The sequence below is a fragment of the Orcinus orca genome, chromosome 1 (assembly GCF_937001465.1).
Source record: "Orcinus orca chromosome 1, mOrcOrc1.1, whole genome shotgun sequence".
Lineage (NCBI taxonomy): Eukaryota > Metazoa > Chordata > Mammalia > Artiodactyla > Delphinidae > Orcinus > Orcinus orca.
In genome coordinates, this window is record NC_064559.1 from 212,173,109 (window position 1) to 212,187,840 (window position 14,732).

At 64.2% G+C, this 14,732-nt stretch overlaps 1 protein-coding gene across 3 annotated transcripts; it reads right to left on the reverse strand.

The window, feature by feature from the left end:
• Positions 1 to 5,296: 5,296 nt before the first annotated feature.
• VWA1 (von Willebrand factor A domain containing 1) lies at positions 5,297 to 10,589 on the reverse strand. Of its 3 annotated transcripts, none has more exons than XM_004272281.3 (4): positions 10,409 to 10,589; positions 8,743 to 9,300; positions 6,800 to 7,078; positions 5,297 to 6,691 (listed from the first exon to the last, which is right to left on the reverse strand). In XM_004272281.3, exons 1-4 carry the CDS (start codon positions 10,494 to 10,496, stop codon positions 6,354 to 6,356), a joined length of 1,263 nt encoding a protein of 420 aa, XP_004272329.2. In that variant the 5' UTR covers positions 10,497 to 10,589; the 3' UTR covers positions 5,297 to 6,353. The 3 variants fall into 3 exon arrangements, 2 of the variants coding, with proteins under 2 accessions (XP_004272329.2, XP_033288553.2); XM_033432662.2 differs by having other exon boundaries at positions 6,485 to 6,691; positions 6,816 to 7,078; positions 10,409 to 10,574; XR_004484628.2 differs by lacking the exon at positions 5,297 to 6,691 and having other exon boundaries at positions 6,940 to 7,078; positions 8,743 to 8,905; positions 10,409 to 10,574.
• Between the last annotated feature and the right edge of the window lie 4,143 nt (positions 10,590 to 14,732).

Consider the following 14,732-nt stretch of genomic DNA (forward strand, 5'->3'; position numbering starts at 1 on the left):
GAGAGGCCAGTGCTGGAGCCGAGGCCACTTGATGCGCGGCGTCCCGACCGAGGGAGAGGCCTACGAGAGGAAGAGTGTGGGAGGCGGCCGATAGGCGGGGGAGGACCCCGCCCGAGGCGGGCGCGGGGTCGGGGGTCTGGGGACCGGGCCCGAGAGCAGGCGCCGGCGCCGCGGGCTGAGCGGCCCCCTCGGACAGCGGAGCACGGGCTGGCCGTGTCCAGCGCAGGGCGAACCGCCCTACGGGCCGGGCGTGTCCGGCGCGGGGCAAGCCGGCCCGGTGCTTAGTGGGTCTCGGTGCTAGCGCATACAGTCAGTGCTACGGAGATGATGGAAGAGCGGAAGCGCGGCCCCGGCCAATCTCCCGCAGCCGTCAGTAGAATGAAGGGCTCTCCCGAGCCTCCTCTTCGGCGTCACAACAAAACTCAGCGGTCCGTGGTTGTAGGTAAAGTGGCTCCCAAGGGAGGGGACAGAGCTCTGCAACCCCAGAAGTATGGGACGGCAGAGCCCCCGAGGCCCCACAGAGGGCGCCGTCGCGGAAGGAGAGCTCCTCAAGGCCCAGGGGTCCTGGCTCTGGTCTCTGCCTGGTGAGGTTTCTCCTTGGGAACCCCCAGAGGCCACGTGCCTGCTTCAGGGACCAAGGTGCAGGCTGGACCGCCTGGGGCAGAGAGAGACAAGGATGGACAGAGGCCAGCGTTGCTCTAGAACCCAGTGTCCAAAGTTAGCAGAGTTTGCTTCTTGGGCCAATATCCAAGTTGCCCCTGCGTTCTTTCCCTGATGGAATTTGTTGAGTTCCCAGTATTATACGGAGTTTCTCCACTAGATTGAAAACAGTCTTAATCTTAAGCCTGAAGAAAAATAGGAACAAAAAAATTCTAAGATAATTCTGTCTGGGGTTTGTTGTTTGTTTCGTTTCCCCAAATCAAGAGAAAAACCAAAGATGTCCCTCATTGGCCATCATCAAGGTCTCTACAGATCAGCTACAAACCATACAACCAATAGAACTCCGGGCTGGCTTTGCTGGGTAAAGAAGAAATGGGTAAGAGAAGTGAGGTCCTGGGTCACAGGCAACTCTCCAGCTCCATCCACAGGCCAGCATTTGGAAAGCTTGTGTACTTTTGTATGACAAGGAATAATTGAAAATAAAGTTCTGCGTTTAAAAAGTCAGTGTCAGGGACTTGCCTGATGGTCCAGCAGTTAAGACTCCATGCTCCCAATGCAGGGGGCCTGGGTTGGATCCCTGGTCGGGGAACTAAGATCCTACACACCCCAACTACTGAGCCTGCATGCCGCAACACAGAGCCCGCATGCTGCAACGAAGACCCAGCGCAGCCACAATAAATTAAAAAATAACAAAAAATTAAAAAGTAATAATAATAAAAATTATTTAAAAATAAAGATCGCACATGCCGCAACTAAAGATTCCGCACGCTGCAACTAAAACGAACAAACAAAAGATCCCACACGCTGCAACTAAGACCCAGGGCAGTCAAACAAATAAATAAATAAATTTTAAAGTCAGTTTCACAAAAAAGTCAGTTTCGTTTAACTTGGCTTAAAAAACAAATCTTAAGATTTAGGTGCTTGCACCGCCCCCCCCTTTGATGGAGGGGTTCCTTCCGGGTTCCCTCGTCACAGCGGTGCTGCTCACACTTTCCGGTTTCCAATGGGCCCACAGAATGTCCGGTCCGCTTGTGTTTGTCACTTAAAGTCTTAGGTGGAAGCCACTAGGCAGGACAGACACCGCTTTCCTAAAGACATTAAGTTAATACAAGGGAATTAGGATGATGCTTTCTACCTGATGTGTTCATGTTTTGTTCTTTTTTTTTTTTTTGCGGTACGCGGGCCTCTCACTGTTGTGGCCTCTCCCATTTCAGAGCACAGGCTCCGGACGTGCAGGCTCAGCGGCCATGGCTCACGGGCCCAGCCGCTCCATGGCATGTGGGATCTTCCCGGACCGGGGCACGAACCCGCGTCCCCTGCATTGGCAGGCGGACTCTCAACCACTGCGCCACCAGGGAAGCCCCGTGTTCATGTTTAATTGACAAACGTGGGGTTCTCAGCCGCCCATGCTGCGCTGTTTTGCTGACGGGATTCCCCCAACATCCCCCCGCCCCACAGGACGTTTTTTTTTCTCTGAAGGAGTCCTCAAGCTTTGAAGACCTGGAGGAGAGACTGCAGAAGTTAAAGGTGCAGGTGGACAGCTTGGCCTCCAGCCTGACCTTGAGCCCAGGGTGAGGGGACACAGCTGCCCCCGAGAGCCCAGGCCCAGTGCAGAGGACTCTGCCCCCAGAGCCTGGGCAGCAGGTGTGGTTCCTGAGTCCCCTGCATCTGGCCAGACCCTTGGGGAGCTGGGGCCTTCCGTGAGGCCCCAGGACTTCCCAGCACTGAGGCTGCAGCGCCAGCTGCGCAACCTGCCCAGTGTCTCCCAGGGACAGAAGCCTCTCCACTCGAGTCTGGAGCCCCCCAGCATCACTCTTCGGTCTTGCTCTCCTAGGACAGTTGGGCCTTCAGGGACTGATCTCTCTCCCTCACCCAGCTGGGGCCCTTCCGCTCCCATTCTCTCTTCAGGCTCCAAAAGGACCTGCTGGTTCCAGTCTCTGGAGCCCCAGCTCATGCGCCCCAGTCCAGCCGAAAGAAAAGCTGCTGGCTCGGCCTGGTCCCCCTGGGCCCGAGGCCCCAGGGCAGGGCCTCCGGCTGCTGGTCCCCACCCTACCCACCGAAGCCCTCTCCTAGGGCCCCTGCAGCCCCTCCCCTCCTGGCTCCAGGGTGAAGAGGCTAGAGGGGAGGGAGCACGTAGCCCTCAGGGCCTCATTTTCCCCGCATTGTGTTTGCTCTTGGCGAGCAGGCGGCTCTCTCCTCCCCCCTGGAGCCGCACCGCACCTCCCCACCAGCTGGACCGACAGGCCCACCCAGCAGAAGGCCAGCACAGCCAGGCCATCCCCAGAGGCACGCGAGGTGGGGGGACCCTCAGCACAGGGGCTCAGCTGCCTGGCCACCACCCTGAGGACAGGAGACATGCCGTGAGCGTTGGCCTGCCCCTTGAAGGGCTGAGCTGGGACCTCTGCCTTCCCAGGAGAAGAGCAGGGTCAGCTGCATAGTCTGGACAGACCTTGGAAGCAAGTCGCTCAAGCCCTGTGGCACTGATGGAGCCCCGGGGTCGTCTGGGAGGGGCTGGGAGTGGCGCCTTTGGGACCGGCCTCCAGCGCCCTCACGTCCAGTAGGGCTGGCCCTGGCGAAAAAGCAGGACTGGGAGCTGGCCAGGACCCCAGGCCCACAGCAAGTTGAGAAGCTCGTGGCTCTCACCCCCTCCCCTAGTAAGTGCTGTGCACCCCACGTGCAGCACCAGAGCCGGGTGGTTGTGGCCTCCGCTCCCGTGGACACTCTGGTCAGGGGCTCAGGCAAGCCGCTGGCCACCCACTGCTCTCCCTGTGCTTGTGCACACACCTGGTGGGCACGGGGGCCTGTCCTTCCTGCGAGGCTTTAGTGTCTGTGGCTAGGACGATATGATTGTCATGGGTGCATTCACAGACACTTCTGAAACATAAGCAATGAGTGGCAGGAGTTTTAACTCCTGGTGAGAACATGTCAGTGAACAGGGTTCCCGCCTGCCCCACCCTGCCCCTGCCTGGGAGACCTCAGCCCTCTCCCTTCCCAAGAAGGGCTCCGGCCTGGGAGCCCCCTGCCGGTGGCCGGCAGCCAGAAGCACACCCTGCCCTCTCCACCTCCCACCCAAGGACTGGGACCTGCGGGGGAGGGTCTCCCGGGGGCCCCTCCTCACCACACTCACCTCTAGGGGGAGCTATGACTTCCACTGGCATTTTTTTTTAATGGATGTTGGAAGAAAATTTTTCATCCCAGAAGAAAAGCACAGACACACAGCTGTCAGCCTCAAGCTTCCTGAGCTGCCCCCTCACCACAGCAGGAGGCTGTGAGGACACACGTCTCACACAGCAGCCCGACACCATTTCTTTCTGTCGCCATGGTAACAGCTGGCGCTCCAGGGAGCTACCAGTGGCTGCACCACCCACTTCTGGACACCCACCTCCAGAGGCCTGATCCAGACCCAGCAGCCATCTGGCCTTCTCACAGACAGCCTTTGTCCATTACCTGGCCCTCGCAGCTTCCTGCCGTCGGGCAAGCCCTGGGCTGCAGGGAAGAGCCCACACAGGATGAGTGTGACATGCAGCCTCGGGGAAATCCTTAGCTTCTCCTCTTCAAGTTAGGAAGCAGCAGCAACCTTCGTGAGTGTGAGAACTGTGCCCGCCCAGCATCACCAGAGGAGCCTCCCTTTGGGGTCCCCTAGAAGCAGCAGGATCCTCCCCTGCCTGGCCCACTCCTGCTGCATGGACCTGGGCTGCCATGTGGATCATAAACTCTTGCACGGCCCTTTCTGACTTTCACGTGCTTCCAGAAGCTCGTAGTTGCCTTAGGAAGTGGCACGTGTAAGTCCCTGCAGGCCTCAGCCTGGGCCCCAGACCCAGAGTGGACCACGGAGCCAGGGCCTGCGAGTCAGGGGATGTAGAGGGAAGGGGTGGAGACCGGGACAAAGCTGTTTCCGGGAGACTCTTTCCAGACGTGGCCCAGACTCCACGACCTTTAAGAACTGCCTGGGATGATGCAAGGGCGGCACTTCCGAGACAAGGGCTTCCAGGAGGGGCGTTCCTTGGCCTGGAGGTAGATTTGGGGCTCCTCTCTCTGGGCCTCAGCATCCAGCAGAGAGGAGGCGAGGCTGGAGCCTCTTCCAGGGGGTGGGGGCGTGCGTCTTCCAGCTGCTCTGCCTCCTCTTGGGGTTGGAGGCATGTTTGGGGGGCAGGGGCTCACAGCTCAACTTGTCTTTAGCGTGACTGAGCCACTAGGAAACGCTCCACCAGCACCTCCTGCTTTTTCTCCTGCCGCCCGCACGGTGCGCTGCAAGCTGGGCTCAGGGGTGCAGCGTGAAAGGGGGTGCCTCTCTGGGTGCCCCGTGGGCTGTGACCCGCGAGCACCCAGGGGATTGGAGTGGGGGATGCAGGCCTCCACAGGGGGAATTCTGCCCATCAGGGATGGATCAGGCCCAGGTCCCAGCAATGCTCTCAGAAACGGGGCCTGCGCTCTCTGAAGAGGAGATGCACAGGGCGGCCGCAGGGGGCACAGTGGCCTGAGTTCCAGCACTGGGAGGGGGAGGCTCCGCCCTCCTCTTCTCCAGCACCAGCCGGGGTACCAACCGTCCTCCACCCAAGACGTTTTTTTTAACTTGCAACCTTTTATGGGGCTGGCGTGTTTTGACAAGGAATACACTCTCAGGAGACTGCAGGACTAAGTTTACATCTGATTTACTGTATTTTAAAGTCTGGGGTGTTAGTGGGGAAGAGGCAAAGTGAGCACTGAGTCAGCACAGGCGGAGGAGGAGGTGCGGGGTGGGGCTGAGGGAGCGCAGCACTGCCTGCCCTTGGGACTTGCCTGGTGGCCCCAGGATAAGAGCAGTGACAGGAGGTGGGGTCAGAAGGCCCTGCAGAGAATGGCTGGGGTGCAGCACCCAGGGGAACCTTGCTTGTCCCTGCCCCTGCCCGGAGGCCCTCCAGCCAGAAGCAGGGAAAGCTCCCTGCAAGTTCCAGCCTTGGGGTCCCGCAAGAACAAGCTCGCCCGTCTCCAGGGTCCCAAATGCCAAGCTCCTGTCCCATTCCTCCCAAAAGGCGCCATCTGCGTCCCAGTGGCTGTGGCTGGGCCCAGTGGGGTCCTGGGTAGGCAGGAAGGGCCACTGTTCCCAGCAAGCACTTCCCCCAAGCCGGCTGAGCATGCCGGTGAAGACTGTCCCTCCAGCCACCCAGCTGCTGACCACACGATCAACTCCCAGCACTTCCCCTCCCCTTTCCCAGACCCTGCGCCCTCCAGGAAGCCTCTGAGGACCTGGCCAGAGCCACCTCCTTCCTTTCCCATCCAGGACCTGAGTGGCTGGAGGGGACTCGGAGCTGCCACGGAGACCAAGCTCCTTCAAACAAACGCTAGCCTTTGCCACCAGAGGGTGTGACCCTTAATACAAGTGCGAGGCCCGGCCGCCCCGGCGCCCTGTGTCCTGGGCCCAGAGCCATCTCGGGCCTCACGCTCTCAACGGGACCCTGACTCCTTGTCTATCTCCCCGCTAAATCCTGCCCAAGCTCTGGGCCGGGCAGGGGAGGGAGTCGCGAGGGCACGCGCCGCTGCCAGAGCTGCCGCGGAGGGTCAGGCGAGGCCGCGTCCTGGAGGGCCGACGCCGGAGCAGGGCGCCCTCTTGCGCGGGGGTCCCGCGGGACAAAGGCCGGCCAGCATCCCACCCCTGGGGCAAGACCCACCGAGCTCGGGAGAAGGGCGCCCTCGGGTGCGCGGGCGCGGCCTGCTCACGGCTCCCGGCCCCCAGCGCCCGGCGACTGGGGGCGCGGGGCGCGGCTGCGCTCGCCGTCGGGCGTGCAGGCCTTGGCCGACAGCGCCCTCTCGCGGCCGGAGCGGAAGGCCGCCGTCACGGTCACCAGGTAGGCGGTGCCCGGCGCCAGGCCCTGCAGCGTGGTGCTGTTCCGGCCCGCGGGCACCTCCAAGATCTGCGCCGCTCCACCCCGCAGGGGCCCGACCTGAACGTGGTAGCCGAGCGCGGCGGCCGGGCCCAGCGCCGGGGCCCAGCTCACGCGCAGGCTGCGCGGCCTGGCGTGCGAGATGACGATGCGCTCCGGCCCGGTCTCCTCTGCGGGGGAAGTGCCTGTGAGCTGGGAGGGGGCCGCGCCGCCCGGCCCCGCGCCCTGCCCGGCCGCGCCGGCACCCCCAGCCCGCCCGGCCCCGCGTCCCGCCTCACCCGGCAGAGTGCGCACCCGCAGGTGCTGTGGCCTCAGGAGCCGCACGTTGGACTCCGGCACCAGCGCCACGTCGTAGTCCGTGTCAGGGTCCAGGGCGGCCCAGGCCCAGCCCGTGGCGTTCCCTGGCAGCTGCTGGCGGCGCGCCGTTCCCGGCTCGGCGCTGGGCGCCAGCTCCAAAAGGTAGTAGCCCGAGTCGGCGGTCAGTAGGGGCGGCCAGGCCAGACGGAAGCCGCTGGACGTGACCTCGGAGGCACGGAGCTGATGCGGCCACATCGCGTCTGCGGGGGGACAGGGCAGAGAACAGAGATGCCTCCTCGCAGCGGACCCTGGGGCACTGACTGTTGACTCCCGGAAGACACCCAGAGGCGGGGAGCAGGGCGCGGGGCGCCAGGCCAGCCCCGGCCACACCCACCAGATGCTAAGGATCCGCAGAAGGACATAAGTGCAGCCAGCCCCCTACTTTGCCCCGTCAGGAGCTTCCCTCCTGGCCTCAGCTCCAGGCTCAAACCAGTGCGGAGGTATAGCAGCCACCTCCCACCCAGTCCAGTGGCCTGGACAAGGGCCCCTCAAAGGTGGCAGGATCCAAACTGATGTCACGATGTCAGAGAACAGAGGACCAGCCCCCCATCCAGCCTGAGTGACCAGCACAGAGTCCGGGGTCAGCTCAGCTCCGAACAGTCAAGGAAAACGGGGCCCACGGTACAGCCAAGAGACGGGGAGCCACTGGAGAATGCCCCGAGGTGCAGGAGAGATGTGACAACCCCAGGAGCAGCTGGACCTGGAGTTTCGGGTGCTGCCGGCGTCCAGTCCCCAGGAGAGTGTGTTGGGAGCACTCCAGGGTGGGACCCCCAAACGTGTGTTACTCCTGGGCTTTGATGCCGAGCACCACAGGGCCGTCTGAGTGACGGTGCGGGGGGGTGAAGCTGATAAATGTCTGGACAGGGTTAAGCCCTTCGGGACCCCATGCTGCCTTCTTTAATGCTGGGTGTGCAGCTGCCCGGCTGGCACGCCCCTCGCCCATCCCCCACACTCAGACCCTGCCCCCACTCCCAGGAGCCCCCGCCCTACTGCCTCACTGCCCTGCAGCCTTGGGTTTTTCCTGTCCAGCTGCTTGCCCTTTCTCCTGCTGTCGCCTCCAGGCTCAGCCACAGTGGTTGATCCAGGGGCCACCAGGGCCAGGTGTCCTGGAGTAAATCTTCGGAAGGACACTCTACCTCCCTCCAACCCACAGTTCAACCCCTTCCGGTTTCAGGTGGACGATTAACCACAGGTGGAGACTTGGGAGGACCCTGGGGTCGTTGGCATTTTTCAGTGGCTACAGCCAACCTTGCCAGTGGCCAGGCCCTTCAACACCAGCTCCCTCTCCCACCAGGTTTAGCTGGGTCAGGGCGTTCCACAAGAAACTCGGAGGGGAGCTGCTAGCCCCCACAGCGGGCCCTCCAAGGTCCGGCCTCCTCTCCAGCAATCCCCACAACCGCCTGCAGTGCAGTCCCACTCCAACCCCTCCGCGGCTGCCCTCGCCCCTAGCTCTTGGGGGGCAGTCTCGGCCCTTCCTGACCTGGCCCTCCCCCTCCCTCCAGGCTTGGTGGGCCCCTCTGCAGAGTCTCCAGGCTTGGAACCTCCTACACTTCCTCTCCAGGTAGACACATTCCACCAGATGCAGCACCTGAGTCCCTCAGCCCACACCAAGTCCCCCACTCTCCAGCAGAGAGCCCCACCTGGAGGTGTTTACTCAAGCCTGCCCCTCTGTCCCGCCTCAGCCCAGGTTGGGGGGCACCTGGGGTGAACGGCTGGAGTGTGTCCCTGGAGAAGCCGCGTGTGCACCCCTGTCCCTGCAGCCCTGGCCTCTGCTCCAGGCATGTGAGGTCCTCCTGGAGGCTCACCTGGCCCTCTTCCTGAGTTCCCCGCTGGGGCTCCCCGGGCTCCGCCTCCTCCCACCTACCAAGAATGGAGCCCCTCAGCGCCTGGGTGATGATGTGCAGGTCATCCACATCCACAAAGTGCAGATGCTTCTCAGCGGGGGCCGAGGCGGCGGCCGACAGCTCCAGGAGGTTGCCGCGGCCAGTGCTGACGACGAAGACGGTGACGCCCAGGTCCTTCAGCTCCTGCATGGGGGGCCCCACGGGGTCGCTGGAGCCGCCGTCTGTCACCCACACCAGCACCTTGGGCACCCCCGGCCGGGCCCCCGCCGCCTTGGCAAACAGCTGCTCCTTGGCATATGCCAGCGCCAGGCCAGTGTTGGTGTCACCCATGCGCTGGGCTGCAGCGCGTATGGCGTCCTGGATGGCCGAGCCTGAGCTGTGCTGGCCGAAGGGGAACTCGGTGTGCGGCCGACTGCCCACGTGCACCAGGCTGGCACGCAGGGCCCCAGGGCCCAGGGGCAGCAGGGCCGCCAGCCGCCCCAAAAACTCCCGAACTCGGGAAAACTCATAATGAGACACGCTGGCCGAGCTGTCCAACAGAAACAGCAGGTCCCCCTGGGGGGCAGATGCCGGGGGGCCTGGGGGAGAGGGAAGGGTTCAGCCCCAGGTGGTGGCCCCCAGACAGCCGCACACCCAGGTCAGAACCCCCAGGGCCTGAGCCTTCCCTAAGCTGGCGCTTGCCCTCACCCAAGAAAGCCCTGAAAGCCTGCTCAGCCACACCCCAAACGTCCTGGGGTGGCACCCGGGGGAGAGGGGCCCTAAGCCAAGAGGGGTCCACGCTCTCAGCAGTTCCAACTCTGCATCCTGGCCGCATGCCTGGGGCACCCCCTGGGCTCCTGTCTTGTCTGCAAAGGAGAGCTGACCCCTCCAAGCCCCCACACCCTCCCTGTCTTCAGCAGACTCTGCGCAGGCTGGACCCAGCCCAGCCCCCAGGAGTGGTGGGTGGATGGGTCTGGGCCACCAGGGCTTGGCTTTCAAGAAGCAGCCTACACCGCTCAGCCTCCAGGTAAAGCAACCGGTGGGGCGTGCGGTGGGGGCACAGAGGCAGCTGGGGAGACTGGGGACAGAGGTGGAGGCGTGTGGGGGGCAGAGGTGGAGGCATGGGGGGAACAGAGCGCTGACTGCAGCCGCTCCCACAGCCCGGAGTCCTGGTTGGAGTCCTGACCCCACTTACAGATGATGTCACCCCTCCCCTGGCCCCCATCCTCTGCTCCACCTGGACCCAGGAAGCAGGTTACCTGCTGCAGCAGCCCGAGGGCCCTATATGCCCCTCCAAGGCCTCCCCCTTCCTCCCGGCACCCCGGGGGGCAGATGGGGCCCTTCGCCACTGTGTCATGAGCAGACAGCGGCCTGGGGTGTCTCGGTTCTGGTCCCGGCCTTGCGGCCTCAGTTTCCCCCAACCCAGTGGGGCGACGCCAACCCTCTCACCATCCCTCTATTAATGGTCACTCCAAGGAAAGGGAAACTGAGGCAGGGACAAGCCTCCCCGACAGGTCCCTCCCCCTCCCCGTCCAGGCCCCAAGATCCCGCGGAGCTGCCGGCAGGGCCCGCGCCGCAGGTGGGTGTGGTCCCCTGCCAGCTGCCCCCGCCCTACAGCCGCGGAAGGAGAGCGTGGCTCGGTGCGGACATGGTGGGGGGGGCGGGGCGCTGGGACCTGAGTCCGGCCTGGCCGCCCGCCGCACTCACCACGCTCCGCGCCGCTCCGCGCCAGCCGCAGGCTCAGGGCCAGGCCGAGCACCGTCCAGGGCAGCATCGCGCGCGACGGGACGGCCATGCTCTGCCTCCGCTCGTGGCTCGCTCGCTCCTGAGCTGCGGGGCGCGCGGCCGAGCGGGTCGGACCCGGGCCCCGCCCCCGGAGCCCGCCCCCGGGAGCCCCCGCCCACCGCGGCCCCGCCCCGAGGTCCCGCCCTGGCGCGCGCGCTACCCCGCGTGCGGAGGAGCACCGGCTCCGGGGAGGCGCGCGCACAAAGGGCCCAAACGTGCGGCGACACGCGGCACTCACCGGGATGCCGCCGAGGCACACGCGGGTGGCACGCACACACAGACACTGCGGTCTCCCTTTCCGGCTGTAAGGCCTTGGAGTCAGCCCTGTCCCCTACCCCCTGCCCCCAGCCCCCAGCCAGGAGCCGAGCAGGGAGCCACCAAGCTGGGTCATCCCTAGGCCCGCTGCCCTTGGCTCCGCAGTGTTGGGAGTCCCTGAAGCCAAGCCCAAGAGAGCCCCAGGGGGTATGAGAGTGTGTGGGTGACACCAAAAACAACGTCCCCCCAACAAGTCCCAGGCTCTGGCCACAGAGACTGGGGAGGGACAGGTGTATGGGAGCTGTGACATGTTCCTCCAAGGAATGACCAACAGAGATTAGGAGGGTGGAACTTAGAAAGGAGACAGGGCGTCGGGAGAGGAAAGAAGCCTGAGACCTTCAAGGGGAGCTTCCGGGGGGACACCTCACCTGGCTTCTTAGAGGAAGAGGCATAGGAGCTGAGGATGGCTGGTTCAGGCCTGTCCAGTGTGATCATGCTGGGCATACCGCTGTCCCCATGGGCCCTGCCCAATGAGGGGCCCAGGGCTGAGGCCAAACTCCAGGACTGAGGACAGAACCCCCCAAGCAGCCCACTGGGGAAACCCTCCACTGTGACCAGGAGGCACGCATCTGGGATCCTGGCTAGACCAGAGCAGAGGTGGTTGGCTGCAGGGGACATCCTGAGGGACACTCAGTGCCCCCAGGGCAGATTCCTTGCCCTTAGGCAAGATGGGGCAGTGTCCCGTGGGCAGGAGTGAGGTCCAGGAGAGCCCTGCCCCCCTCCCTCCTAAGATGCCTTCCTGTGGGGTCACCCCCGCCCCCTCCCAGCCACTCCTCTCTGTGCAGCTGGGTGGGGGGCACAGGTCCCCCACGGGGAGGAGGCAGGGCCATCTCTGCCAGGATGTCCCCTCCCTTTCCCCCCTCCCCAGGAGGATGCCCAGCAGGGAGGACGGATGGGACTCAATGGTTTTCCTTCCTCCCTCTGGCAGGTGAGACGCCAGGCTGGGAGACAGACTGGAGCTCTGACTTTGCCTAAAAAAGGAAGCAGCTCAGCTAAGCCTGAGGAGCTGGGGCAGGAACAAGCAAGAACTGTGTCCCCGCCGTCCCACCCCCCACCCCCCCGCCGGGAATCTTGGCAGTGCTGGGGCTGGCTCAGCTCCACAGACCTCAGGCCTCGGCTGGGACCAGAAACTGCCTGGTGCTTCCGCCTGGGCCCCGGGGGGGCGGCAATGGGCTCGAACCCCCAAAGTTCAGGGTGTACCACCCAGAGGGACCATGCCTGGCCCCCAGCCCTCCGGCACTCGAGGCTGAGCAGGGCTGCTGCGGAGGTGGGGCTGTGAGCGGAGGCAGCTGGAGGAGAGCCAGGGGCCCCGCGGGGAGCTGACCCAGGTGCAGACGGCCCACACGGCCTGGCTCCTGTTCTAGCTCGATGGGCACCCACCAGCAGGGAGCGGGCAGCACCGGATCTGCCCTGTGGGTCCCCACTCCTGCCCAGCGGTGGGCCCACTGTCACACCTCGGCTGTGCTGCTGGGCTGACGGGGCCTTCTGGAAAAACTGAGCCACTCTTCTTGGCCATGACTCAAGCCCTCGAGGAAGCAGGCGTCCTCCTCCCTCCAGCCTCTCCGTCAGAGGGAGAAGGGACGGGGGCCTGGCCTTGGGAGTGGTCAGCCAGGGCCTCTCCCTAGCCTTGGCCAAGCTCGGCCACCTGCCTTGGCCACCTGATGCTCGTGCTGAGCTCTGGCCTGACCCCTGCAAACTGAGACCACCCCACCCCCACCAGGTCAGCTCTGCCCCCCTCAGTCCCCTGATCTGCTCTGTGGCTCAGCCGGCCACACCACCCCCTGCTGCCAGCATCACGGTGAGTCTCCTCACCCCCCCCCCCCGAGGTGAGACATGGGCAGATGGAGGGTCCCCAGAGAACACAGGGGTCAGCCAGGGGTGTAGTGGTCAGGGCCAGGGCTGGGCTTGAGACAGACGCCAGAGGAAGCACAAATATAATGACCGGGAAACATCCTTTCTGAAGCAAGACAGGCCTGGGGGCAGGGGGGGCAGAGAAGGACGGAGGCGTCCTGCACACATCCGGCCCTGGCCCCAGCCCCCTCCCTCCCCTGGGGCCAGCCCCTGCCTGGCCCTGTGTTCTGGGGACCAGGAGGAGGGAGCAGCCTGTGGCCTTGGCCCAGTCCGGGAGTCCCCAAGCATCACTTCCCAGAGCTGGCGCACCCTGCCTGTCGGTTCACAGGCAGGTGGACAGGGCTCCACAAAACCCAGGGACAACGTTTGCTCTCCAAGGCACCGCCCCTGCTCCCCGCCGGTCTGCAGGAACGCGCCCTCCTCCACACGGTCCAGGCCTCTGCAGAGAAGAAGGGCCTTTTGTCCCCAGCTCACTGTGGTCATGTTGACCCCTGGGAAAAGGGCAGCTCCCGGGGCCTCTGACCCCACCCCTGACCCCAGCTGAGAGTCCGAGAGGCAGAGTGGCTCGGCCCCACCCTGCCCCGCAGAGATGCCTGTGATGCTGGTTTTCGTGTCAGTTGTATCTTACACAGGCACCCACACACACACAGCTGGGAACACAGAAACCAGAAGTGGGGGTCGGCTGCTGTGGGCCTGGAGGGTAGCGTGGGCGAGCCCGAGGCCCCCTGACTGCACGCAACAGTCACAGGAGCAGAGGGAAGGGGTGGCTGAGAGCGGCAGGGCCCAGAGGCCCCGGCTGACACCCACCCACACATTCTTCTAGGCTCGACTTGCCTGTTTGTGGTCAGGGACGTGCCAGGGCCTGAGGGCCAGTCCTGGGGGTCTGGTGGTCCCATCGTCTCGTTCCCTAGGGGCCCGGGCCTGCCCCTTGCGGCCCCAGAGACGAACCCTGCCCAGTCCTTCAGCCAACAACACCCAGGGTGGCAGGGAAGACAGCTGATGGGGTGGGCAGCCTGGGTACGGGGGTGGGTGCCACCCCATCTGCATTCATCAGTTATCTGTGTGCTGGGCCCAGCCACACAACAGGCTCTGCACTGGGGACGTGCAGGCACTGGGCAGAGCCCCTGTCCTCCCAGCCCTGCCGGGCTAGAACGAGGATGGGGAGTGGTGAGTTTGCAAAGATGCATGTCTACTTATCTACCCCTTGGAGGGTGGGGTCGTGTCAGACCAGGGGGCAGGAGCTAGAGGAAGTACCAGAGCCCTGGGGTGGGGGCCTGCCAGTGTATGTGAGGGCAGCAAGGATGCCTGGGAGGCATAAAGGGCAGGGGCAGGCTTCATGGGGGAGGCGAGGGCCTAGGGGCAGGATGGGGACTGATGCCAGGCCTCGAAGAAGTAGAGGCCCAAGGGCACAGCTGGGAGGCAGAAAGGCAGGCAGGCAGCAGGTGCTCCTGGTTTTCAGCCTGTGCAGGGAACTGAACAGTGGTGCCCTTCCCGAGGGGGGACCCCTCCCTAGTTTGGGTTCCCTGTGCTGGAACCTTCTGTAACAGGGAGGTGACCCTCATGCCCTGTCCTAGCCCCAAGCAGGGTTCAGGCAGGCTTACATAGGGAAAGAGAGAGCAGGGAGGGACAGAACTGTGTCAGCACCTTGGTTGGGGGGAGTCCCCGGGGTGGGGGTGGGACCATGGGGCAAGGGGAGGGGCCTCAGTCCCCAGAGTCAGCACAGGGCTGGCTCTGCCTGTTCCTCCCCAGCCCACCCAGCACAGCTCAGTTTCTGCCCAGCACCCCTTGCCTGGCCCACATGCCTGGGTGGGGCCGGGCTCACACCTGGGGTACAGACCATGGGGACAGAACGGGCCAGCTCTCCTAGCCCTGCCTAGCTGCTCACCACTCAGAGTGTGCCTGCAGGCACCTGGGCTGCTAGGAAATGCTTTGTGAATCAATAAGTGGCCTTGGGCAGATCAGGGAACCTTGCGAAGCCCAGACTCTACACCTGTGGGGTCTGGACAGTGCCCCCCCCAGGTGTGTGAGGGCCGGCAGACAGAGGGGGTGCAGGCACGCCCTCACATGCACACACATGTAC

What these genes read in the sequence shown, in the direction of transcription:
- VWA1 (XM_004272281.3), bottom strand. Translation starts at nt 10,496, where the DNA reads ATGGCCGTCCCGTCGCGCGCGATGCTGCCCTGGACGGTGCTCGGCCTG. An exon ending in GCGGAGCGGCGCGGAGCGTG is followed by an intron (nt 9,301 to 10,408) that starts GTGAGTGCGGCG and finishes CCTCTCCCCCAG; the next exon opens with GCCCCCCGGCATCTGCCCCC. An exon ending in GCGGGTGCGCACTCTGCCGG is followed by an intron (nt 6,692 to 6,799) that starts GTGAGGCGGGAC and finishes CTTCCCCCGCAG; the next exon opens with AGGAGACCGGGCCGGAGCGC.